At 40.6% G+C, this 25,586-nt stretch overlaps 1 protein-coding gene across 1 annotated transcript in view; it reads left to right on the top strand.

Moving 5' to 3' along the window:
• The window catches only part of PLEKHG1 (pleckstrin homology and RhoGEF domain containing G1), a 125,851-nt gene that overhangs the window by 80,009 nt on the left and 20,256 nt on the right, over positions 1–25,586 (top strand). Inside the window, exons 5-6 of the mRNA XM_058801049.1 lie at positions 16,446–16,546; positions 21,071–21,140. Of these exons, the coding sequence (XP_058657032.1) occupies positions 16,446–16,546; positions 21,071–21,140 (171 nt within the window). The remainder of the gene's footprint in view (positions 1–16,445; positions 16,547–21,070; positions 21,141–25,586) is intronic.

Here is a 25,586-nt window from a genome sequence, read left to right as displayed (position 1 = left end):
GTCTTTATAAATTAGTGTAACATCGTTGTTCAAATGTATTTCTAGTTTTTATTTAATTAGATAAATCTAAGATGTTACTGTGTGTTCATGAAGAAATAAGAGAAAAAAAATCCTACAGCTGACTGCAGTAGTGAACAAAGAGTGATAAAAATAAATTAGATTGCTCTGTGTCCTAGAATGTATAGTAAGAAGCAAGAGGGATTTAACTGCCTTTTATGCTTTATCTGAAGAGTCTTACTAATTTTTCGCAGTCTTCCCCGAGTCCTAGCCCTGCAAGTTCTTTCCTGCCTTTTCCCCTGTCCCTTTCATACAGCTCACAGCTGCAGTCTGTTCTCTCTCTGTCCTTGGTTTGTAGTATTGAATGTGGCATATGTATCTGCTGGAAAATATTGTTGCTTGGCTGTAATATAAAGGAATTACATTTTTTTAGTACTTATTCTGAAGGGGTGTAGCATTTATTAGCAGCAGTAGAGTTTTTGTCCAATCCCTAGCCTAACAGTACCTTTCATTTCTTCTTTCTAGTAGAGGGAAAAATATGGATGAGTCCTTCTGTGGATTGTTCTTTTCACTCTGTACTTGTGTCTGTGCCATCAGCATCATTCTGCTTTGCATTTTTTAAGATGACAGTTGATTTCCTTGGCTATTGTTTGTAGCCTACATGTTTAACACACAAAGAAGTGCTTAGTGTGCTCTTTGTAGAACCTGGAGCTCTAGGTAGGTATATGTGGCCATCTGAGATAGGAAATACCAGCCAGCTGGAGACACTCTTCCCCACCTGCAGCTCTAAGCTGCATGGTCCCACAATAGCAGGGGAAAAATGTGAAGGCTTTGATAACTAAAATTCATGTTGTGATTAAACAGCAGTACCCCACCCTGCAAAGTTCTGAGAAAGGTTGCTGCTTCTCCAAGATTTCATTGGTTTCCATAGCTGGTGCTGTTTCACTACATTCAACTCTTGCCTGAGTTTCATTTTGGACTGTTTAAGGTTGTCAGATGTTGCAGAACCAAGTCCCCTTCTGTGTATAGTAACCACCCATAAGGCATGATTTCCATGGTTTTGGTTCCTTAGCCCTCACTCATCCTCCTGTGCTGTGAACTCTACAACTTGAGAAACTGAAAACTAAAATTAATATCTTGTAACAGATTTTCCAATTACAAGCAAGAATACCAATAAATGTTTTCTGGAAAATACTTCAAGCATCACTACAGTGGATGTAGAGTGAATAAGGCAAATGCATTTTTAGTTATGGAAGAACTGAAGGAGTTGTGAACCTGTGAAATGCCCAAGCCTGTTTCCTGCAGCAACTGATAAAGAATCTAGAAAGCTTCGTGTGAAAGTGTCTGATCCAACCTCCCAGCTCAAGCAGGGCTGTCCTGGAGCACTTGGCAAAGGATTGTGTTCAGATGGTCCTTGAGTACCTCCAATGAGGGAGACTCCACAACCTCTTTGGGCAATCTGTTCCAGTGCTCAGTCAGTCACCCTTCCTCATATTCATGTAGAACTTCCTGTGCATCAGTTTCTGCCCATTGCCTCTCATCCTAGTGCTTGGCACCCCAGAGAAGAGCCTGGAAACATCCTCTTCACACTCTCTCTTCAGGTGCTTCATTGACAAAATTCCCCTCTTCTCAAGGTTGAACAAGCACAACTCTCTCAACCTTTCATTGTAAGAGTGATTCCCCAGTGCCCTAATCATATTCATTGCCCTCTACTGGACCCACTCCATGTCTCTGGTGCTGAGGAGCCCAGGACAGGACACAGCACTCCAGATGTGGCCTCATCAAGGCTGAGTAGAGGGGCAGAATCCTGTCCCTTGAGCAGCTGGCAATGCTTTTCCTAAGGTACCCTGGGATACCACTGGCCTTCCTGGCCACAAGGGCCGCTGCTGGCTCATGGAGATCTTGTTGTCCACCAGGACCCCCAGAACCTTATGAGCAGAGTCTAAAAGTAGTAAGGAGGGCTGGGATTTTTTTTTTGTGTCAGGGTGGGGGTTTTTTTTGGCAGAGGGAGGGAGAAAGAGGAGCGGGGCAACCCACATACAAAGAGCTGAAAACTGAAGAGGTATCAGATTGAGGACAGCAGAAGAACAAAAGGAAAAGATCCATAGGTGCTATTTTAATCACCTTCTACCCCCATCCAAGAACTATCATTATAGATGTAGTCTAATGCTTTTTGTCCTCTAGTAGAGGGATTTGCTGATGCTACATTCTCTGTAGGCAGTAGAAACGTACTTAAAAAGAATATGTTCTCACTGTTGTTTCCAGGACTTTCAAACAGGTTTCAGGGCTGGAACTGAAAGGGTGTCAACTCTCACATCCATGAATCTACATTCTCTACATTTCTGGTATAAAAATGCAAAGCAAATTTGCATATATTTTCCTTTCCTTTGGTGGGAGTGCTATTTGTTTGGGTTTTAGATTTTTACGGAGTGGGAGCTTTTTTGTATTAGTTTCGGTGGTGGTGTTGTTTATTTATCTTGATCATTTCTTTTTTATATCCACACTCTTTCCCATTAGCCACATCATTAACAAATACATAAACCAGTATGGAAGGCAGTATTAGCCCCTAGTGTATGCCACCAGCCACTGGCCTCCAACTAGATTTTGTGCCTATGATCACCACCCTCGGGTCCTGTTGGTTCAGCCAGTTCTCAGTCAAACTTTCTGTCTGCTTATCCAACTCCTGCTCCTCCAGCTTGTGCATGGATGATGCTAAGGGAGTTAAAAGCCTTCCTGAAGTCAAGGTAGACACTATCCACTGCTTTCCATTCATCTACCGAGCCAGTCATTTCATAGTTAAAAGGTTATCAGACTGGTCAACATTCCCCTGGTGAATACCTGATGGCTGCTCTTGATTACCTTTTTGTCTTTAGTGTGCCAGGAACTGGTTTCCAGGGTTAGCTGAGCACAAATGACCTACTAACATGGATGATTGTGAAATTGCATGTAGGATCCTGGTACTAGTCATAATATCAAAAGTCAGCTCATTAAGAGTTAGCCTAGCACAGTATTTTGGGCAGTGTCCTTTCCAGCCTATCTTGTCCTTAGAACATGGAGTTGTCATGAAGTAAAATACTATGGAGGAATGGGGCAAAATAGAATTTCACCCTTTTTTATGCCCATATTGACCTAATGATGTTAGGTCATTGGTTAGTAAATAAAAGTCATAAATTCTGTTGCCTTTTAAATATCTGGGTGATTTTAACAGTGCCAGGTTGGTAGACAGAAGTAGAAGTTGACTTCATGGGATGTGGTTAATGTGATTTTTAAGTGATCCTGGAGAGCTGTTGAGGTTTTCCAGTTTTCTTTCCAGCTGCTGACAAGAAGTATTTGGCAGGCTTAGGATGAATGAAAGGAGGCTGTACAGGTGCTGTTTGGCACCTTTGTTCCAGGATAAGCATTGAAAACCAACTGTTTTTCTAGCAGTACAGCCATTTTGCCTGTGACCTGGAAGGACAGTTAGGTTAGCATTGTTTTGAGGCACGCTGCTGTGATTCTTGCACAGGCAAGCATTGCAACAAGGATAGAGTGAACTTTTCCACCATTTGCTACGTTTTATCAGATGATCTGTTAAGGATAATTACAATTTTGAATAGGTGCAGCTTGAAGCTTGTTTTAGGCAAGTTTGTGATGAGAAATTGGATACCTCTGCTTCCTGCTCGTGTCATGCTGACAGGTGTACTGGCCAGGACAGAACTCACTGACCTTTTCCTCTTCAGGACCTAGCCTGACTTTTTCAAGTAGTAATGTAATTATAATAGACCTAAACTTCAATTAGAGTCACTTACTGAAGTGATTTTATTTTCCCCTGAGTAAAATGCTGTCCCTGAAGTTATAAAAAAAATCTGTGTTTTGCCCTTGCAGTTCATAGGTGTCAGAAGCCCCCATTCATAATGTGTATAAATGCTTGTAACTGTAGAAAGACATAGACATTTCTGTTTTACCTTTGCAAAATTAAAGAATAATGTAAATGCACTATTACAATACTTGCATCTGCACCCCTGTCAGTATAATAATATAATTAAAAGGTCATTGGTATCTACAGAATGACTAGAAGAGACTAAAGTGTATTTCACATATATTGATGTAAACATAGGTTGAGCTTCAGAAATCTTGAACTCTGTCTGAAATCTGGGAGATTCACTTATGTGAATTGATTCCTCTACACTTTAATCCCAAATGTGACTTCTTTTTTTTAAAGCATCTCCACTGAACCAGTTGAAGTCTTTGTCCTTTCTCCTCTCCAGATCTTTGGTCCCCTGGCCCCCTCCTTTTATACTTAAGTCTCCTCATTTGAAAAAGTTGCATTCCCCTCTGCACAATCTCCTGCTTATGATCTTTCTGCCTCTCTGTCCTAAGTCTTATCTCGTAAATCCCATCTGCATCCCTTACATGATCTTTTGCATTTTAGTATTAATCTTTCTCATGTTCTTCATTTCTGCTGATTCCAGAGCTCTCTCCATAGTTCTCTCAGCAGGCCTGACAACATTTTCATCACCATTCCTAATTTTTCTGCCCTCTTAAGTACACAGAAGTTAAGAGGGGTGTCCACCAGGCTTTCCTTGGTTCCCATTTTGTCCTTCCTATCTTTCTGTAGCACTCCTTTATGTCTCCTCTGCCCTGAAATTGCACAGCATGCTTTTCGATACTGTTTGTGGCTTGCAGAGAGTCACTGAGATATGGGAGCAAACTTTTCCATGCTCTTGCCTCAGAGGATTGGATCTGAGCCAGATATCACTGGCAGCACCTGAGAATGGCAGTTGTGAGTTAAGGCCTTGTAAAGCCTGAGCTGAACCTTGCAAAGGACCATTGCTAGAAATTCCTATTGAGGATACATGAATTTGGAGGGTTTCTCTTCCCCTCACCCCAGTATAGTCAAAAGTAGGGGAATTTACATTAAGGCAGCAAAAGGTACTACTCTGCAAAACAAATTCTCCATTATGCTTGAATCTGCTGCTGTCTCTCCCTGAGACACGAGGATATGGTTCATGTCCCTGCTAGTCAGCCTGGGGGTGCTTGTCTTCTCAGGGGAAAGGTCACCAAAATTTTTCAACATGAGCAAAAAAGGGCATTCTTTCTCAAAAAGCCTCAGGGGAATGGCTTTGCTGAAATCTCCTGGAACAGCTCATCAGGGAGGCAGGTTTCTGGCATGGAAAGCTTCATCTGAGGTGAACACGTCTGCTGAAGCTGTACACCCCTTGTGGGCTGGGGGCAAGCCTTGCAAGGGGAAATGTTGGATGTTTGAGGTGGATACGTGTTGGGGCACCCATGATGAAGGGAAACCCTTCTGAGAGGAAGTCAGTGTTGGAATGTTATTGTTCCCTGTTTCCTGTCTCCCAGTGCTGCAGTAGAGGACATCTCCCTCTGTGCTTTAAGCAGTTAGTTAAAAAGACCACTCTGAGGACTGCAGTGTGCACATTGCCACTTGTGATGTGTTAAAAGCATAGCTGCTTGTGCTCTGGGTTTGCTGGGTAATGTAGCTCTGAAAGTTAATTCTTTGTAGACTCAAAACCTGAGATTTCCAGTATAGCTAAGGCATCTTTGTTCCCACATTATAGTTAATTTCTACACGTGACCTCTTTTTCTATGCCTGCTAGCCTGCATATCTGAGAAAGACACCTTTGGATCTCTGACATAGGTTGCCTGTGAAAATTTGGATAAACAATTTAAATTATGTGAAAAACAAATACTATGTTTTGTATAAATGCAGTATGATTATGCAACAGTGATAAGTTTAATTGTGATTAGTATTTGTTAAATTTTTTAGCTGAACTTTCTCACTGCTTTTCTTTTATACATGAAGAAAGAGCAGTGTCAAATTCTGATTGACCTCCTTAAGGGAAAGCTTGGCTTAAAAGCAAGGGAAGTTTTGTCTAGTACTGAGATATCACAGCTGAAACTGAAGCATCTCAGTACATGTCCAAGAGGCATTCTTGAAGTTTGTGAAGTTTAAACAGAGCAATATAAATCAGAGCAGAAAAATGTTCCACTTAATTAATTTGTAATGAATTTGTAAGTAGGTTTATTAGAGGGCAATAGTGTTGTGTTTTGTTTCTGGAGTTGCTGTTTATGAATCAGCACCAGTGCAGGCTGCTGAGAAGGGAGGGAGGTAGGAACACCACAGGGTAAGTTACCAAACAGGTGTAAATAGCTGTTCTGGCTACCTTTAAATAAAAGCAAATCAGACTTCATTCTTCTGATGCATTTCATAGTTCATAGGGATAGTTGCATAGATGCATTTCAAGAAGTCCACAGGGATAGTTCAGTTTTCCCTGTGGACTTCTTCCTTCCTGTATGTGAGCCATATTAAACATCCTTAAGCAACCTAAAGTAGTGGAAGTATACACAAACTGGGTTTTGTGTTTGTGTCCTAAATAGTTTTAGATGCAGTTGTTTCTGGAACTCTGAGATCTTGAACAGAAGTGTTTTGCCAGGTACATATGCTGTAAACTCCTCATCATATGTGCCCTTTAATGATGCCTAACAAAAGCAGAAGCAAAACCCAAACCTTGTTTTGCTTCTGGGCAGGATGGGAATGGTTCTGGGTTTTGGAGAAAGAGGTTTTGTAGCTGTACAGTAGGAACATCATAGGTTGTGTACAACCAGAAGTAACCTAATAAACAACTTGTGTGGTGTAAGCATCTGCTTATGCTGTGGCATGAACAGGGAGCTGTTTGTAAACTAACTTCACAGGAAATACACAAAGCCAGGGTTAAATATACCAATGCATGGTTTTTCTTATCTACATTGTTACTACTTTGGTCTTATTTCTGCTGGCAACATTTATAAATGTCTTTCATTCAGCATGTTCCCAAGTAAGACACTGAATAAAAAATCATTGCTGCCTTCTGTTTCCTTCACCTGTACTTTGCATCCAGTTCTTATCTTACATCTACATTGTAGAAACTTGCTGGGACAGAGTCTGTCTTTGTCAGGTGATTGCAGAGCTTCACGGATTGACTGGGACTGCAGACATTTAGACAGCACAAATGTATAGCTGTAGCTTTGGGTTTGTTTTAAGGTCAGCTCTGTGTTTGGACAGCACAGAAGGGTGAGTTACACTGCAGTAATAAATGAGCTGTCTATAAATGTACAGTGAGCCTTTCTTAAGCTGTGGGTGGGAGAGAAGCAGCAGGGAGGGCTGCAGCTCTTCCAAGGAGCCACAGAATTGCCGAAAAGCCTGACTGCTGCTGCTCTTGTCCTCCCTTTTCTGGCAGCAGGGTGTAAATCATTCGACCGTGCTGTCTGCAACCTCCTACCCACTTGCTGAATGTGAATGAATATCGATTAAAGGATAGAAGTTAATCTTCTGTTCCAGAAAGGTTTATTCTTTTGGGAGCAGGGAGGGAAGGGGAAGATGTAATTTGAATGTGGAGTGTGCCATTTAGGAGTGCTGGTGGCAGCCAGGGGACTCCAGGATTGAAACGTCCTTCCTGTGACTGCACTGAGGCTGGAGCAGGAGGTTGTATCCCTGCCTAGGGGGGTGCATGGAGCCCTTCTGGGATTCAGGAAGTAACAAAAGAGAGGTCTGTTCACCTCTGCCCTCCGTCTTGTTGTTGCTTACTGGCCGTGAATAAGGAGCTCCACAGAGCAGAGCAGCGGCAGCTCCACAAAAGTTCATAGAGTAGGCAGGAAAACTGTGAAGAAGAGGTCTGAGAGTGGAGAGGCAGGGAGAGGATGTACAGCTTATGCTGAAAAATTTTCAGTAAACATTACAATGTTTAATGAGATTATATCTTTTTTGCAGAATGATTGGGATTTTCCAGAGAAATTCCATCATGTGGAGGTGATTTAAAGGCAAAGATATTTTGCATTTCCACCCAGGCCATAGTTTCTGGAGTTTTCTTTGTGTATATACTCATTTCCATTTTGGTCCCTGGAAACACTTGACTACTTTTAAAGTTGTTATATCACTGTTATTAAATATTACTTGTCAGTGAACAGTGTTCCAGTGATCCATGACCTTTAAGCCTGAATGCTTAACAAACCACATAGTAGTCTCTCTCTTTTCTGCTCTTACCACTCCTGCAAATTAAGGTGTGGAGGTAGCTGCTATTTTTCCTGGTTTCATGAGCAGACCATTTTGCAAATAAGACACTTGAACAAAGTTTTTCCTTGCAAACCACCCACTATAAAGTTCCATTTCATTGCTCTTCATATATTCATAAGAAAAGCCATCCAGAAGTCTCTGGTAATCATGTGGTTACTAAGGTTAAGATAAATGTGCATTTAGGATGTGTGCAGATTTTCTCCATTTTGCTGGGTTTGCATTTTCATTCTTTGGAAAACAGACTCTTTTGGTTTCCCTTCTTGTGTTTTAAAATAAACATTTCTCTTCTGGAATGTCTCATTTAACTTGTAAGCATATTGAGATCTCTTTTAAAAATGTTATCATTCATTTGCCTTACAAATTGGGGGAAAGTTTATTTAACAGGGCAAGGGTCTACACCACAAGGCTCAGGTTCTTTTCCTGGGCAATTCATATATTGGAAGTCCAAATATGCCTTAATAATTCTCAGTGTTTTGTTTGATTATGGTTCAATAAGCTTATAATCAGACCCTCTAAAGTGTTTTGTGAAAAATAATTTATAGATGTCCTGATGAAGTTTAATTTTTTTTTAATTTATAATTACTAAGAACTTCCAGCTGGTACTTTTTTTGAGTAAGATTGAGATTATTGAATGATGATGGTGATTGACACCAGTGATATAGATCTAGAAATCTTTATAGCACTTCATCTGCCTGGGTACCTCAAACTAATTCACATCCTAATTACTACTACTAATATTACTATTATTGTGTTCATTTGGCTGTTTTCATTACTGTAGGTTATTTCTTCTGTGTTTTCTTTTAACTTTAGAAAGGCATTAGGTGAGGGCATCACATTACTTCTTAATGACATGTCAGTAAACTACTGATAGCATTTGTAATTCTGTGATCCCCACCTGTGCTCTGAACTTGCTCCTTACCACACCTCCGAGCAGCAATTCTGAGTGCCACTTTCTGGGAAAAAAATCTTATAACTCTGATGTGGCAGTGGGTGGTGGCTGGTAACTGAAGATAAATGTGGGACATGGTTTTAATCAGTGGGTTTCAACTTCAATAAGTTCATGTTCTGAAGTGTCTAAGTGGGGTTTCACATGAGTTTCTGTTCCTGGTGATTTACCCATAATCATCTTTACAGATGTTGGACCATTTACAGAACTTGTCTGTGTATAAGCCATCAATCACAATTTCGATGTGAGTGCTTTTAATGCATCTCTGTAAAATTACAGTTTGATTTAATTGACAAGGTATACCTTTCAAGGTATCTTTTTAAGATGGGAGATTTTAGTATGAAATTCCTGCAGTTGAACAAGGGAATATTATTAAACTCTGACCGTGTTTCATTAGAGCAAAAATTCACTACAACAAAGAAGGCAAAAATCCATGAGGGCAGTCCATCCAGGCAGGCTGACAGTTCAATGCTGGATCAGCTGGTATCAGGTTTTAACCCTCCCAGAGAGCTTTGTAGGCACAGCATTCATGCTAAAACTTCTCATGGGACACAAGAGGAAAGCATACACTGGGCAAAAAGAGAGGACATAAGAACCTTGACTGGTGGAGTAGACATTGTAGGACGTGTGAGTCGCCCCACCCCAGTCCTAGGGGGAAACTGTGAGACAGAGCTGGAAATTGATACAGGCATGCTCTGACACTGGGGCAGGGGCAAGAGGATGTGCAGAGCTTGCTGTAAAGGCTCAGGCTCTAAAGCAGTGACGGGGAACCCAGAGCTGCAGGAAGCTGTTCTGCTATCTCCCAGCCATGCTCGCTGGCGAGGCAATTGTCCTTGCCCAGGGCCCCTGTGAATGGATTCAGGGCGGCAGAGTGTTGAGGGACCTCTCACTGACAGAGTTTTCCAGGGCAAATTCTTTAGTTCATTTCCTGAGATTAGATGTGCTCTGACAGCTTGAAGTCCTGTGACAAGATCTCCTGACTGTTAAATTGCTGACATTGATGTGCCCTAGAAATTTCTAACTTTGTATAGGAATGTGCCTGTGCTCATGTCTGCATGGGCACAACCGTTCAAAGGCAGCCTTAACCAAAGAAAGTGTGTGTTTCCAAGGTGCAAGACATAGTGTTAGTACTAAGGAATCTCTCACTGCTAATTTTGGCTGACACATAACTCCCCCTGTGGCTTTCCATGCGTGTGGATGAAGCCAAGGGGACTACTAGGGGTCACTACTTCCAGGCCTTAGTAACTGCAAATGGGACAGTGTTTTAATATCTATAATATAGGTGAGGAAGTTGAATGTCCCCCGGGAATAGCTACATAGAAAAAGTACTTTTTTTGTAAAAATCCACTTCTCTAGGAAAAATTTCAGTTAATACTGTTAACTTATTTACAAACCCCTAACTGTGTGAAGTGTAGGGAGATCTCTGTCATGATCACCTTACTCTGCAGTGTTAAACAGTGGAAATAAAACTTACATGTGCTTTCTCTATTTTTAGTCTTTCCTCATGCCCCGTTCTCCCGAGTGCTCCCATCACCATCAATCTTTGCCCTTCCTACATGCAGTCAGTATCGCCTTACCGTGTCACGCTTTATTGCGCTGCCCGCGGGCTGCGTGTGAGCCAGCTGCACGTGTCCCTTTGGCACTTGGCACTTCCCAGGAAGCTGCCTGCAAGCACATGTGAGCTTGGTGTGGACCCTCCACCATCCACCCAGGGAGAGGGCTGGTGCTGGTGAGGTGGCCTCCTGCCAGCTCAGACACTCAGCTCTTCAACAGGGATATCGGAGAGGAAAGAATCAATCACAAACCACAGCTAGTGTCAGATTATGTAAAGCATATGAGTTATCTTGGCTGCTCCCATTTGGAGGTGGGCTGGCTGTCAGTGCTGGGAGGTCTTCTCCATTTTCCCATGATGGCAGAGTTAGTGCTCTCCAAGCACGTCCTTGGATGTGTAGGCATGTCCTCCCAAGCCCACCTGCAAAGCCTGGCATGCCTGTTTCCCACCCACAAGGGCAGAGCTTTGCTGCTGCTGTCAAGTAGCAATCTAACATGCAAGGTACAGAGGGATGTAAAGCAAAAGGAAAAGGTGAGGAGGAAGCACACAGAGCACAGGAGCTTTCTGCTCACGCTGCAGAGGAGAGCAGAGCAGGCTGTGTCTCCAGGCCTGCATTGTCCTCAGAAAGATCCTGGCTGAGGCTGTTGGTCAGTGGCAGCACTGTGCTGTGCCTCAGTGGCCATAGCCCCAGCTAGGGGCTGGTGTTTCAGACCTGTCCGTGCTTTGGTCTCTGTGAGCTTTTTCCAGCTTCAGATGTCTGTATAGAAAACTCCACCAAATACCAGTAAAAGCAAAAAGTAGAAAGACATGCTCACAAAAATTTTATTTTTTATTTAGGTTTCTGGGTTTGCTTGTAGTGAATCTGTAGGGCAGACAGTGCAAGGATTTTTAGGTTTCAATCCCTTGGACTCATATAGCCAAAGGAACCAGAGCAAGATAGCAAAGTATGCTTAGTATACAAATGTACATTGCCTTTGCAGAGCAAAGCAGTACTTTAAATAATTGAAAAGAGCTTCAATGAGCTGCCCTGACCAAAATTCATCATCCTTGGCCACCTGTTGTGTGGATAGCATGCTATTCTTTGAACCACAAGGTATTCAGAGTATGCTGCTATGTATGCTGAATAAATTAATAAATAAAATAAATAATGGGGGAAAAAGAATTGAAAAAAAAATCAAGCAAAAGGTGAATTGGTACATATTACAATTACCTGTAAATAAGCACTGGGAAGCATTTTATAGTGTCTAGTCTAATGTAGATCTGTTGCCCAACTTTCTTAGTGTGCAAGTGTGTGGCTGGTTGGGGCAGCATGGCTCGAGCTAGCAGGCTACATACAGGACCCATTCCATGGCATGTTTTCCTTCTGGCCTGCAGCCTTTTCCTCCAAGTGGTGTAGAAGCAGTGCTTAGGTGCCTAAGGCTGCTGAGCTGTTTCAGTGGTTCCTCTTCTGCACAGCCATCTGATTTTGGCTAAACAGATCGGTGTTGGGTAGAGGGGAGTTGGGAAAAAATATGGCCATGAGTATGGGCTAGTACTTAGGAATAAAATCTGCTTAACTAGTAGCACAGATCTAGGGAGTATCAGAAAACTGAGGGTCTGAGTGATGCTATAGCACTGCCTGGATCATGTCCAGCTTGATTTAATATTACCTATCCTTCCTCTGTCTACAACACTGCTAGAAGCCATTGAAGTTTTGATAAATACCTGGTTTTAAATATTTTTAGGTCAGAGATTGAGATTTTGTGATGTAAGTCCTCAGCTCTTGAACCCTGAAATCAGAGACATGGGGCAGCTTCTCTTTCTCCTGCAGCTTGTTTAGGCATTAGAAAGCAAAGTTTCCTAGTGGATAGAATCCCTTTTTGATTCTTTTCTGGTATTGATATTTAATCAGATTTTCAGTGCTGTGTGCCTTGTGTGCCTGCCTCTTAGCAAAGGTGTACCTGTGCCACTACACTGCTCTTTTAACAATTTTGCTTCTCTTTTGTGATATTTTTATATGCACACTCCTGCCCTGTAAAGGGATTATGAAGAACTTGTATATATGTTTCTTGCAGAGCAGAATAAAAATTGTTTCTCATTTTACAAGGCAGACTGGTTTTTTACCCATTTTTTTTAGAATTACTATATTAATATTAGCATTAATATTATCCCTTTTAATGTGCAATTTTAAAATTACCATAGTAATGGCTGATTTATTCTATGGTCTAAACAACAATAGATGGAGTTTTTAAAGTTAGGGGTGCATATGTGTTCAAACGAGAACCAAGGTGGCTAGAGAAAAAGGTCCCACTCATTTGCATTTGGTTTCTAAAGTTTGGTCATGGAATACATTAATCAGTATGTGAAAATAATTTTGCTCATGTTGTGCTTTTCTTGACAGTGTTCTCTCATTACTGATTAATATTTTTTAGCCTCTAAGGTTACTGTTTTCATAATTTTATTTCTCTAGAGATCTTTTTTTTTTTTGTGATTGTGGAGGAGGAGACGGTAGTTAGGCTATGCAGCTTCTAACAGACATTCCTTCTGATGGATTTGGCATGATGAAAGAAAAATGGGGAGAACATCAAACCCAGCAAGAAGGGCAGGGCAGTCTGGCAAGTCTCCTAGTTTTTGGAGAGTTTCAAGGAAAAGGGAGGAGAAAATTATGCAATACTATGAGAGCAAACTGTGGTCCATAAATCGATCTAAGGAGCTGGACATTTGTGAGGGTTTTTTTTTCTCCTATAAAGTAAGCTAGGTGTTTATGCCATAACTGCAGAGAAGCAGTAAAAGGCAAAGGTTATAAACAAATCATTCGGTGCCGACAGAGGGTTCATAGATGCTGACAAGAAACAAATAAAGTGAATAAGGTCAGTACTCTGTTCTGATACATTTCATTGATTTCTGCACCATGTCATTACATTTGCAGCCTGCCCTGTTATCTTGTAGCTCCAAACCTTTCATTATGGCTCCAGATGATAACAGCTGTTGATACACGGCTGTGACTACCATGGGGGTAAAGTACCATTTGCTAAGAAATAATGAGGAAAACCCCCACGTCTGGGTAGCTTTGATCTGCCTGTGGTGTTGTCCTTGCAGAAGGTGTTATATGCCAATACTGCATCTGTTTCCTGGATGAGTTCATGAAGCCTTTATGAGAACACACGTGCCCTATAAAGCAGTATAATCAGACAGGTCCCACTGGCTGAGCCAGTGCAAGCAATGTGCTGCTGTGCAGGGCCTGATCTGCAGGACACTAATGTGTTGGGACTGTCCAAGGTCCACCTTTTTCACAAAAATTTGAATACCTGGAGCTTTTTGCTGTGTGTCTATCTGCTTACACCAATAATAGCAACGTAAACATGTCTGTAGTCTCAAGTCAGTAATATCGACAAAGTTAGAAAGCTAAGCCAGGACAGCAGTCCCCAAATTGTGTAATTTCCTAGCAGTATGAGGTGAGGTATAAGATAATTCTGAATCCCAAGCATTTTGAACAAATAACCGTCTTGCCTTACCCTAGGGAAGCACAAATCCACCCAGTTGTTTCTGGTTTGTTTCTGATCTGAGGCTGGATGAGGAAGGGGGCCTGAAGCACAGTCTGAAGGAACTTCTAGCAAAAGGGTGGTGGTGTCTAGCAGACTGTGGGTGTGTGGTGTTTGTAGGCTGATGCTGGCATATCTTACAGGAGTTCAGGAAAGCTGCCAAAGCACCTGCAGGCTGCTGCTTGACAGCAACATTAGAAGGGTGCCTGGTTCCCCCTTTCTTACTAATAATTGGTAAAAGACTGAGAAGAGTAGGTGTATGTGAAGGGAAATCAGGCTAAGAGGACAAAAGGAGGAGAAACCAGGTCATGCATATAACACTGTCTACAATACTGGAAATAACTGTGGACTGTTTGTTATTTTGAAGAAACCCAAGCTTCAGCTATGTTGAGATGAATGAATTGGAAAGGAACTCCTCTTTATTCATTAAATGTGCTGTATGGAGTTACTTAATGTAGGATTTCCATTCCGCTGCAGTCCAACCTTGTCATATCAGCTCAGGGTGCTGCAGTGTCCCTACAGTGCTAAAAATGTTTTCAGAGGTTCACAATTCCACTGGAGCTTTTCTATTCTTTGCTTTTATATGATGAAGATGTGTCTCAGGTCAGAAAAGGTTATTTGTTTAGTACTCTTACTGGAGTAGACCTGAATATATTATCTGCTTCTGCTTTGACCCAATGTACTGCTTGCTGCAGTTCTGTCTGCCTCACCATCCTGAACCTTTTCACTCTTCTGCAGCTTCTGAGTATAAATAAAAAGCTGAAGTTCAGGGAGCCTGTGGATGTGATTCCAAAGACTTCCTGCACAAATATATTTCAAGGTCAGGGGTGGGCTCTGAGGCTGCTGCCAGCCAGGAGGGAAGGTAGAGTAAGTTTGGATGCTGTCACAGGAGAAATGACACAGCTCTCCAGGGACTTGCCTGTCCATTGCTACTTATTGCTCTTCTTAAAAACACTGATACTAGGTTACCTTGGAATAGACTTACTTGCTTTGCCCTGGTGAAAAATACTGAGTTTTGGGAGTGATGAGGGCTACCTTTAACTGGAGGTGATGATGGAGTGTGGATTATTGATAGGGGAAGGGGACGGGAAATTCTGCTGATACCTCAACCTGAATCTTGGCTACACCTCTGAGTTTGCTGACACTGCTTCAGCTGAACAGAAGGATATGGGCATGGAGGCTTAAATGCTGTAATTCTTAACCTTCCTTATGAGGACATCTAGAAACCAAAAGTCAGGTCCTTGGCTGATTCAAACCCTTTGTCTGCACAGAATTTACACAGAATAAATCTTGGCCAGTGTATGTGTTCTGTAATACCTTTTTCTATGTGACTCTGGAACACAGTTACATCTTAGAGGTTTTCATGGTCTTTTGGCATTTCACAGGGTTCCTTCCCCACAGCACCCTGGAATGCTGTGTTGCTTTTGGGAGGTTGCCACACCACATTGTCTAGCCACAGGCTAAAGGATTTTATTTATTTTTATTTCACATTGTTTCAGCTGTTTTCACTTTTATTTCCATACTCCAGCAGAATTTCTTTGTGAATGTGGCAGCACATCAGGTTTCTTGTTTCATGAGCTGTAGTTAAATAGCCTGCTGGATTTGTTTGCCCTTATAAGAGATTTTTAATACTGTAGCAGCAAAATAAAAAAGGTGACATTGAGCTCTTATCGAAGTGAGGGAAGAGGTGGGAAAGTTATTCTCCCAGAACACTGCTGATCTGAGCTTTTCTAGCTGTCATGTTCCTATTCAAATAAAATCCCTGGATGAGAGTCTATCAGTCTTGTAAGGGCAAAAAGAAATTTTTGCTAGAGTATATAGCAATGTAATTTGCAATGCAACTCTATGCTTTGTAAATTGCATGGACATAAATACATTGAGATCTGTCTTCTACATACTCTTCATTCTTTGGTAACCATGATTTTTTAAAAAGTAAAAGCTTTTTTGAGCCTCTGTTGCTTGTGTACTTTCTGTTCTTCATTATATAGCTTTTCTGTTACTAAGACTGCATTAAATGACATTCTTCATCTCTTACGTTTTTTTTGTCTTTGAGCCAGACAAATGATCAATTAAACTGTCACTATGAATGAAATTTGAAAACCTTTGTTTATCAGTAGCGAGAGAAACATTGGCTGTGCTGTCTAAGAGGTATAACTTAGCTTTCAGCCTTTTGTTATTTTCTTGGTTTCAGGGAACAGATAAGTACTGTTACCATTGATAATAGAGTGACTGTTCTCAGAGGGGCTGCTGAAGGCTTTATTGTAATAATAAGGTGAAACTGATATTCAGAGACTCATCTTGTACAATAAAACATAGCTCTGTTTACTGATTTAGGAAAGGAGGAAATGTCTCAAGACCTCCCTCTCATTTCTCTTGTAGGATTACCTCGACTGTATAAGTGATCAGACCAAGCTGTCCCTGGGAACAGAGGAGCGATCAGCCCTGTTTGGAAACATACAGGATATCTACCATTTCAACAGGTAAATTACTTTTTAGCTAAATGGAAACATATCAATAGCCTGGGTTAAGGAGAGGGAGCAAACCAGCCAAATTCACTTTCATTACTTTTAAACTGCCAGGATCTATAAATCAAGAAATTATCTAATTTTAATTCTAAACAAAGTTAGTTTGCTGACACCAGATTTTTTTAGCTGATTTGATGCACCAAGATGGTCTCCATGTACTTTTTTTGCTTTTATGCTGGGTATTTACATGATTGTAAGCCTAACCTGCCCTGTGCTTTAACTGAGCTTAATGCAAGACCACTGTAGAAGAAATTATTGCCTTAATGAAGAGATTTTTTATTCCTACTATATCAGCTCCTTTTGTATACCTATGTGCATCACCCAGATCTGGCTTTTGTAGTGTTTTGTGCTACTAGGTGCTCCCTGAATTCATTTCTCAAAACTGTATTCAAGTACCTTTCCTTAATTGAATTTTTGTGTTCAGTGTCTTTCCAGCCTTCTCTAAAACGCTGCAGATGGGATTCTAGTGTGTATTGGGAGCCTAAAGTAAATGTCTCGCTTGCATATCTAGTGCCACATTGTGTGGGATCTCAGTATCTGCAGTTTGAGGAGCATGCTACTGCTGCTTCTGTCTGAATCCTCTGTTACTATAAAAAATTATTAACTTAGTCAGCATTTAAGGAAAACCTGACTATTCAACTGATGCAGGAAATATATTGATGTAAATTCCCACATATTTTATATCCTGTAAAAGCACTCTTAGCTTTGCTATAGTTGACAAAACTATATCTCCCAGACCTCTGTGTTCTTTGGAGAACAGCAGATAATTTAATTGAATCAAAAGAGGATTCTGAAGCGGAGCACTTGTGTCAAAGATCATCTTCAATGTTTTTCCATCATCATGCAAAGTTACTTTTAAGGGCTTCAACTGCTGGGATTGCTGTTTAGTGTCAAAGGAAAGAGTGAGAATGGATCTATTCAGAACTTATGGACAAAGATGAAATCTAAAGTCTTTTCCTGAAGCTTAAAATAGCTACTGCAGGGTAATGGAAATATGCTTAACTAGAAAGCTGCTGTGTCCTGCTTCAGCTACAACAACTGACTTTACTGAATGTCTAACAGCTGGAAAATACATAGTGGGAGCATGCTAAAATAGGCTCATGGACTGTTTTAGAGCCATGAGACAATGATTGTGAGCTTACAGATTCCCAGTGGTCACAGAGTGGAAAAATATAGTCCTGGCCATTATATTTTCTGATCCTTCAAAAGCTAGAAAAATGACAGATGTGATAGCTAGGATGCGTTTATGCCAGCTTCATTGCAAATATTGCCTACTAAAACTACTTTAAAGTATGATCAGTTGTTATACAGAATTACTGAGCTGTGCAAAAAAAAAATGCAGCAGTTAAAAAGAAAAGAAAAAGAAAAGCAGTTTTGGGAAATTTTAGAGATAGATATGTTAGAATGGTTAAAACGTCCTGGAAAGTTGTCCAAAGCATCTAGCAAATTACTAATGTGTTTCAGGCCTTCTGATATAAAGTTCTGCTTGGAAATTGTGAGTTCTTAAAACTGAACACTCACTGTAGATCCCAATATATCTTCAAGGATTAAGTTTACTCCTGTGTGAAATTTGGCGTGTGACTTTTGGGTCCTAAACATACTCTCGAGCCTTTTTTATTTATCCTTAGCTTCAGAAAAAGGTCCATTTGGCAGTTCTGTGTTAGTAGTTTCAGATGTTTTTTTAAATAGATTTAGAATTATCTTCTTTTTCTCAACTTTCAATTTGACTGTTAATCCATAATCAAAGATTTCAGTCTGGGGGGTTTTTTTCAGACTTGCAGATCTGAGAAATTTCATTTCAGTGAATGGGAATTTCTCTCAGCTAAACTACCTAGGATTTTCGAGTGGTGTGTTGAATGGCAAAAATGGTGGTGATCATGGTAACTGCTAGCTACTGTATGATTATGATCTCTTCTTGAAAAACTATATTTTTTCTGAGTTTCATGGTGGTAAGGTCTGGCTTCTTCTGAGGAGAAGCCATCATCAAGCTTCATCGAAAAATCAAACTATCCTAAGAGGCATTGTAATAAGACTTTCATTCATTTGACAATCATTTGACTTGAAAAGATAATGAATGCACTGTATTTAAAATTGTCAGTCTTTATGCTTCCCTCTCTCATCCCAAAGGAGTTAGCATTAGCTCCCAATGATGTTCATACAGATTCAGATTTTCCAAGCTCTGTAGCTCAGCACATGGTCTTCACTGGCCCTGGCTCCTGTGTCATGTGTCAGTCTGAGTCTTGTTAGTGGTCCAGCTGAAAGAGCACAGAGCTCCTCCAGCAGTGCTCGCTCCTGCTCCCTGCCAGGTTGGCTGGCATGAGCCAGTTGCAGAGGCCAAGAACTGTGACCAGCAGAAAACCTCTGGATATTCAGGTGAACAGGACCAACACTTTTCTCCATTGTTCCTTCTGCCTCCTGCCAGGTACTTAAATACAGCCTATAATAAAAGTGATGCTTTTTCACATCAGCTTGTTATTGTAGGAATTTATTTAATATTTTCGGAGTGCCTGAGCATGACGGTTTTGCTGTTTTTACAGTGGCAGACTGCTCTTACCAGTCCTGTTCTTACCATCCAGATGAGACAGAGCAGAGTGCAGTATAGGTAACAAACTCTTTCAAAAACAGGCCTTACACTCTGGGCTTGTGCTGAAGACACAAACCACTAGTGTATTGAACACATACACATGGATTCAATTGCATGAATACATACAATCTTTAAGTGTTCCTCTTCTCTGTCATGAAGGAGAAATGATGTGGTTTCATTGGAGACCTGTAGGAATAAAATGACAGTCCAGGTGCTGCGTACTTTAGGCCATCAGGAGAACTTCTGACTGCCAGCCAGCAGGAATCCTCTGAGCCTGTTTGGCATGTTTGATGTTATTTCCAAAACTCAGTCAGTATAACTGGTGGCTATGGTCACCATTGCTACAGCTTGCTTCTTTTGCTGATGTAAATGAGCTTCATGAGGTTGGGGTATCAAGCAAGGGTCGTATTTTTATTCCCATTTTGATGAAGGGAGAAATTGAGCTGTAGAGGTTAAATTGTCACTGTACAAAGTGACTTAGTGACTACTGAACCTAAGGTCTTTGCCTGTCTTTCTTCCTTGTGACTGCATGTTGATTCCTCCCTTTCCTTCCTCCAGTAATTAGAGAAGCAAGGAACAAGTGAAGAAACTCTTCTGATTGACTCTTTTTTGTACATGCAGAGGGAAATTGTGTCTGCTTACAGGGGAAAAGGGTAAATCCCTAGATACTTAGCCTAGGAACTCTTAGGCAAAACTTGTTCAGGGAACTAGCTGTGAATTGGGGAGAAAAGTGGCCCTAAATGGAAAATCATCTGTGAGAGTGTGTGTGGGGGGTGGGGGAAGGGTCGGGGAGAAGAGGGTGAGGAGGAGAAGAAGAAAATTCTTTTAGAGAACAATTTGGCAGAAAATTCAATTTCTTCTCTGAGTATGTCCTTCAGTAAGACTGAAAACTCTTTGGATCAAGGAGATAACCTTTGATGTTTTCTTCTTCTACTTGAACTCTTTCTTTCACTGAATTTAGTTTCAATAACTGAGTTTAATTCAAGAGCAGACAGGCTCCATTATTGCTTTGCTCCTGCTCAAATGAATTCATTTTCTCTTTGGCATGTAAAAATTATAAAATCCTCTCATATGTTGTTTTTATGCATGTAGAACATATATGCATAAAAAACAGAAAACTTTTTCTAGGCTACCCATTTTATCTTTGATGAAGAAACACAGTAAAAGTAGACTAATTTTCCTGAGTGAGCTACATAACATTCTTCATGTCTGAGAAATACGTTCCCAGTTCTCACCACTATTTTTCAGAGCAGTTCATCATTTCCCTTGGTCAAGTAAAGCTTGTAAACATAAAAAGTCTTTACAGGACAGTGCACGTGCTTAGGTGGCTTTTAAATCTTCTTAATTATTTAGTTAATTCATTTTATATCATGTTAATTGATATACAAGCTACACAACTGTGTGACTGCACCACTATGATTATTGTTAAAGAGCTGTCAGTCACAGAGTCACAGAATAGTTTGGGTTGGAAGGCACCTGTAAAGGTCATCTAGCCCAGCCTCCTTGCAATTAGCAGAGACATCTTCAATTAGATCAGGTTCCTCAGAGCCCCATCCAACCTGCCCTTGAATGTTTCTAGGATCTTCATCTACCTGAAGGAAGGGGCTCAGCTTTGCTTAGCAGAACAACCAGTCAGTCCATGGTCAACCTGATGACTTGAATTTTGAAAAAGTGGGAATACAATTTCCTTATAGTTCTCCTCTGCCTGCAAATAAAAAAACCCAGTATCTGGCAGAGGGAGGGGACATCAAAGGTGTTCTTGTTCCCTTTGTAGGACTCCCTGCATCATTAAGTGCTGCCATGAATAGCGCAGCAGTGTCTGGTTCTGAATATACAATTGTGTCCATTCTAAAGTGTGCCATAATTGTCTTACCTTGTCCTCTTCTTTGTTTTAGTGAACTTCTGCAAGATTTGGAAAACTGTGAAAATGATCCTGTTGCTATAGCAGATTGTTTTGTTTCCAAGGTAAGTCTGCAGCACCAGATTCAAAGTGCAGTGGGGGAAATAAGATTCATTTATTAGTTTCTGAGATCTAATCCTGACAGCTTGTGTTATGTTAGCCAAGAAAAGTCAGCAAATCTATGGAAAGGGAAGGAATTTCTCTTAGCAATTGATAGGGATATGCCTCTGATTTGCATTTCTAAAAATCAAGACAAAGGTGTCATTTTCTTCAATAAGTGTATCTGAGCTGTTTATTGAGTTCATTTTTAGGATTTACTTTTTTTTGTCAACTATTACAGGGGTTCTCTGTTTTACTTGCATCTGTAAATGTAGGTGATCAAGCCTGTTACTCTGGTTATGCCTTGTCAGCTTAAAAACAACTAGAGAGTAAAACTTGGCTGCATTCCTAAAAAAGGCAATAACATTAACATACAAAATGTGCCCATATTGTTTTCTGAGAATTTTTCCTGAAACCCACAACTCTACCTTAAATTTTCTTTTTAAGTGGAATGGTCTAGCCTTAAGATTCACATCCCATTCACTCTGTAATGCTTTGAATTTTCTGAACATTGATAGGACATCTTGATTCTGTTGGGCAATACTGAATCCAAAAATATGTATTATGGGAAGTTGTTAGATGCAGCAGAAATACAGGGAAGAGGGTGACCTTCATTGTAGGAAACACATAGAGCCAGTCAGGGAGACAAGGAACAGCTGTAATGAGTAGGACAACAAGAAATTAAATAATTTGGGCTACAGATGATGGTAGTTCACTGCAGACTTCACCAGAGAATCAACATATATCTTGAATCTCTAGAGCCCAAATGTCTTAAAAAAATAATGCTATCTCTGTGGTATTTCTGGAGGAAGAGAGATCATGTAGTTGTCTAAAGTTGAATTATCGCTTTATAGGTGTGTTTGCCTTTTTGTATTAAAAAAAAAAAAGAACAACGAAGAACCAAAATTAAATTAATACAAACATGAAAAAACTCCAAAGAAACCAAAAAGCCAAAGTCTGTCATGTTTTATACTTTGTCCTGAACTCAGCATTGTCAGCACCAAGCACTTAATGTAATAAATCTAACACACGGATTTAGGATTAACAGGACCACCCTCTCATTAATTCAGTAATTTGTTTGGCACTGTTGTGACATAAGGGATTTTATAGTAAATGAGAGTGATGATACCAGCTAAGTGCTGCTGTTTCACCAGATCTCTTGGTTCAGCTGAGTTTGAGAAAGTAATTTATCTAGTAACTGGTCTTTTGTAAGCACTGAGAGACCTTAGTGTTGGCACCACTAATGCAAAAGCAGGATGCATTTTTGCCCCATTGCAGTGGGGTTTATGGCATGTTGTTAATGCTACAGATAGCCTGGATTTAATTGAATTGAAGGAGAGAAAGAATGGGATAAGGGCAAGTGCAAAGTCCTGCTTCTGGAACAGCATAACCCCATGTGCCTGCTGAGTCTGCCTGACTAGAAAACAGATTAATAAAAATGATCTGGGGTCCTGGTGGGCAAGAAGCTGTGAGTAAGTCAGCAGAGGGCCTGTGCAGTGAAGGCCATCTGGGAGGCCTTCGGGGTGTTTACAGATAGAACAGTTTGGAGCTGGTAGATATTTCTGCTGTATTGCTTGCTTATAGCTGGGACTGCTCCTGCTGGGATGTAAAACAGAGATGGTGCAACTGATAATAAGAAGTCCAGGAAAAAATTGTGTTCTCATTCAAATTGGCCAACTGAAAGGGCTTGTCTGGTAGACTTTCTGGCCATTACTTCCAAAACCCATCTGCATATCATTGCTTGTGCCTTTTGTTCCCTTGTCAAATGCTTTTAGCATTTGTATTATTGGCAGGCAGCTGCCTGATGGCTCAGAAATTGCTAGAGATTGCAGTACTAACAGGCATTTTTTAGCTTCATCCAGACAAGTGCAGACACTTAAAAGCAAAATCAAACAATACCAAAATACCCCACAGTTCTGGTCTTGGCCGAGAGGATTTCATTACAGCAACTGCTGACTGTCTTAACAAACTCCAGTTGTCCATTCTTGGTTGCTTGTGTCTTCCCAGCACTGAGAAGTGGAAATAAAACTGCCTTTTTTGGCAGCATGTGCTCCTTCAAGACTTACAGGACTTTGGCCATTTATTGTTTCATTGCTCCGTTAGATCCTCACTGTGAGTGAAGCACAGGGATATTATCATGCTGAAGTCATAGCTCACAGCCTTAGCCAGTGGAGATGGCTGTGCTGGAGCTTCTTGAATGCTTCCAGTGGAACTGTGCTTAGATCCAGCGAGCTCTGGACCTAGTGCCATTTTTTCACCCAACTGTGAATATTGTAGGTGTTGCAAATCTTAAGGTATAACCAAGTTTTCAGTGTAGTTACTGTGTTTGCTTTTTCTACTCTTAAGAAGCTCAGTAACTGCATAAAGTGAAAGTTTTTTCTTTCTTAGGGTTCATGTGAAATCACATGAAGTTAGTTTGCCGTATAACAACAGTTATGGTTAAAGTAACTCTGGAGCTTGTTGTATAAAATGTTTTATATTTGGGAAGATGTGGGGATCTTGATTTTTGAAGTTTTGGATCGTTCTCTTTGAACTTTGTTATTTGGTTTAGGTCAATAAAATTTCTTGTATTGCATATTCTACTTCTCTCACACACTCATACATGACTGTGTTTCCTGTGTATAAATTTCATGCTTCAGTAGTAAAAAGCTTTGTAAGTTTTAAGGGAAAGGATTATCAAAACACACTTCAGTGTAATTTGAACAAAACCCACATCATTGTGGGTTTGAATCTTTATATTAACATTTTCTGTGCTGAGTCCCCAAAGCAAATAGCCCCTAAAATGGCAGCTTTGATTTATTAACAGACTTCGACAATGTTTTTAGTCTGAACTAGCCAGTAACATAAAACTCATTAACCACTAAAATAATGATGCAAAGCTGTGACTTTATGGAAGTGGAAATATTTAATAGCAACTTAAAACATTATATTGAATCCCTCTGCTTCCAAGTATTTAAATACATTAATAACTCACCAGCAGATAGACACAAATGTAGAAAAGCACACTTATTTTAAAACCTGCTATGCAATCATGAATTGCAGTCTTTTTTTCTGCCTCAAGATGCAGATGGTATGGGTATGGATATTTGTTTTACAGTGGGATGGCTGCTGCATGGAAATAACCTGCCTCTGAGGGTAGTGTTGTACTAATTCAGTTTATACCAGTTCTGATCCTCTCTCTTTGTCTAGAAGAACTGCATTACCACTGGATGTAAAAGTTCTTGGAGACATATTGCTGGTAACTAATTGGAGACTAATAAAAAGGTTCCAGTGCAAGGTTAGCTATGGCTTAGTTATTCACACAGAAGACTTTATAAGGTTTTTTTGCCAGTCCAATCTTTCATTTTCATAGTAATGATGCCAGTGTTAATTAGAAGATTGACTTCGGTATTCTATACGTTTACATTTAAGTGAGTTGTTTTAAAGGAGAGCTGAATTCTGGCACATCACTCTTCTCACTCAACACCCCAGAAATTCAGAACATATGTTTTCTGCAAGGCACACTAACAGCTTAACCAGGGGGAAAGGGAGAATTACTTTAATCTAGCATCTCATTAGTGAAGAGGATATCCAGGCAATTGGCTTCAGTTTGCACACTGACTCCACTCATTTTCTCAGTCTCCATTTTCTTTTAAAGTGCCTTTTATGGCTATAAAAAAGCACAGTGCACTAAGAGTTGAGGGAGTATATGGAATATATGTGGAAGAGATGTGCAGTGAAGTGACTCCAGTGTGAGGGACCAGTGTAAGTATAGCTGGGGTCTGCTCACATTTGGCTTTGCTCTTGAGAGGGACTTCCAATCAGCGTGGACAAACTCTCAGCTTGAGTCTCAGGTTTTTGCAGCTTCTACCACAACAACTTTGTGCCCTCATATTTAAACTGATCCCTGGAGCAATTCCAGAGCAGAGATCAGAGATCTCTCTCCATGCAGAGATCAGTTTTCATTTGGTCTGAAGACAATTGATGTGAATAAAACTATTTTCAAGCTGAGTAAATTTAAGAATGTCAGAAGAAATACTGATGAGCATAGCTGGTGTTTTCCTATGTTGTGAAAGTAGTTGGAAAAATAATAAAACCATCTTAGTTTTTGGTTTTTCTCTTGCTCCTGTTCTGAGCAGGGCAGTTTTGTCAGGATGAGGAAGAACTTCTCTTAGAAGTGGCTCTCTTGGCCACTTTCCCAACAAGTACACATGAATCCAGCTAATGCCTGGGCAAGGTGTATGGTGTTGATTCACAAGAGATCTGCAAGTTTGAGTGCGTATCAACAATCTCATCCTGGAGGCAAAACACATGTACTTGACTTTCTCCTGGCACTATGCTCACATTGCTCAGTAAAAGTAAATGCTCTCTGATGGTTCTGTGTGGTGAAATGAGCTGTGGCTCACTGGAGCAAGTACACACGTAAGTGCAGT

The sequence above is a fragment of the Ammospiza caudacuta genome, chromosome 3 (assembly GCF_027887145.1).
Source record: "Ammospiza caudacuta isolate bAmmCau1 chromosome 3, bAmmCau1.pri, whole genome shotgun sequence".
Lineage (NCBI taxonomy): Eukaryota > Metazoa > Chordata > Aves > Passeriformes > Passerellidae > Ammospiza > Ammospiza caudacuta.
This window is presented reverse-complemented; position numbering and strand designations above follow the sequence as displayed.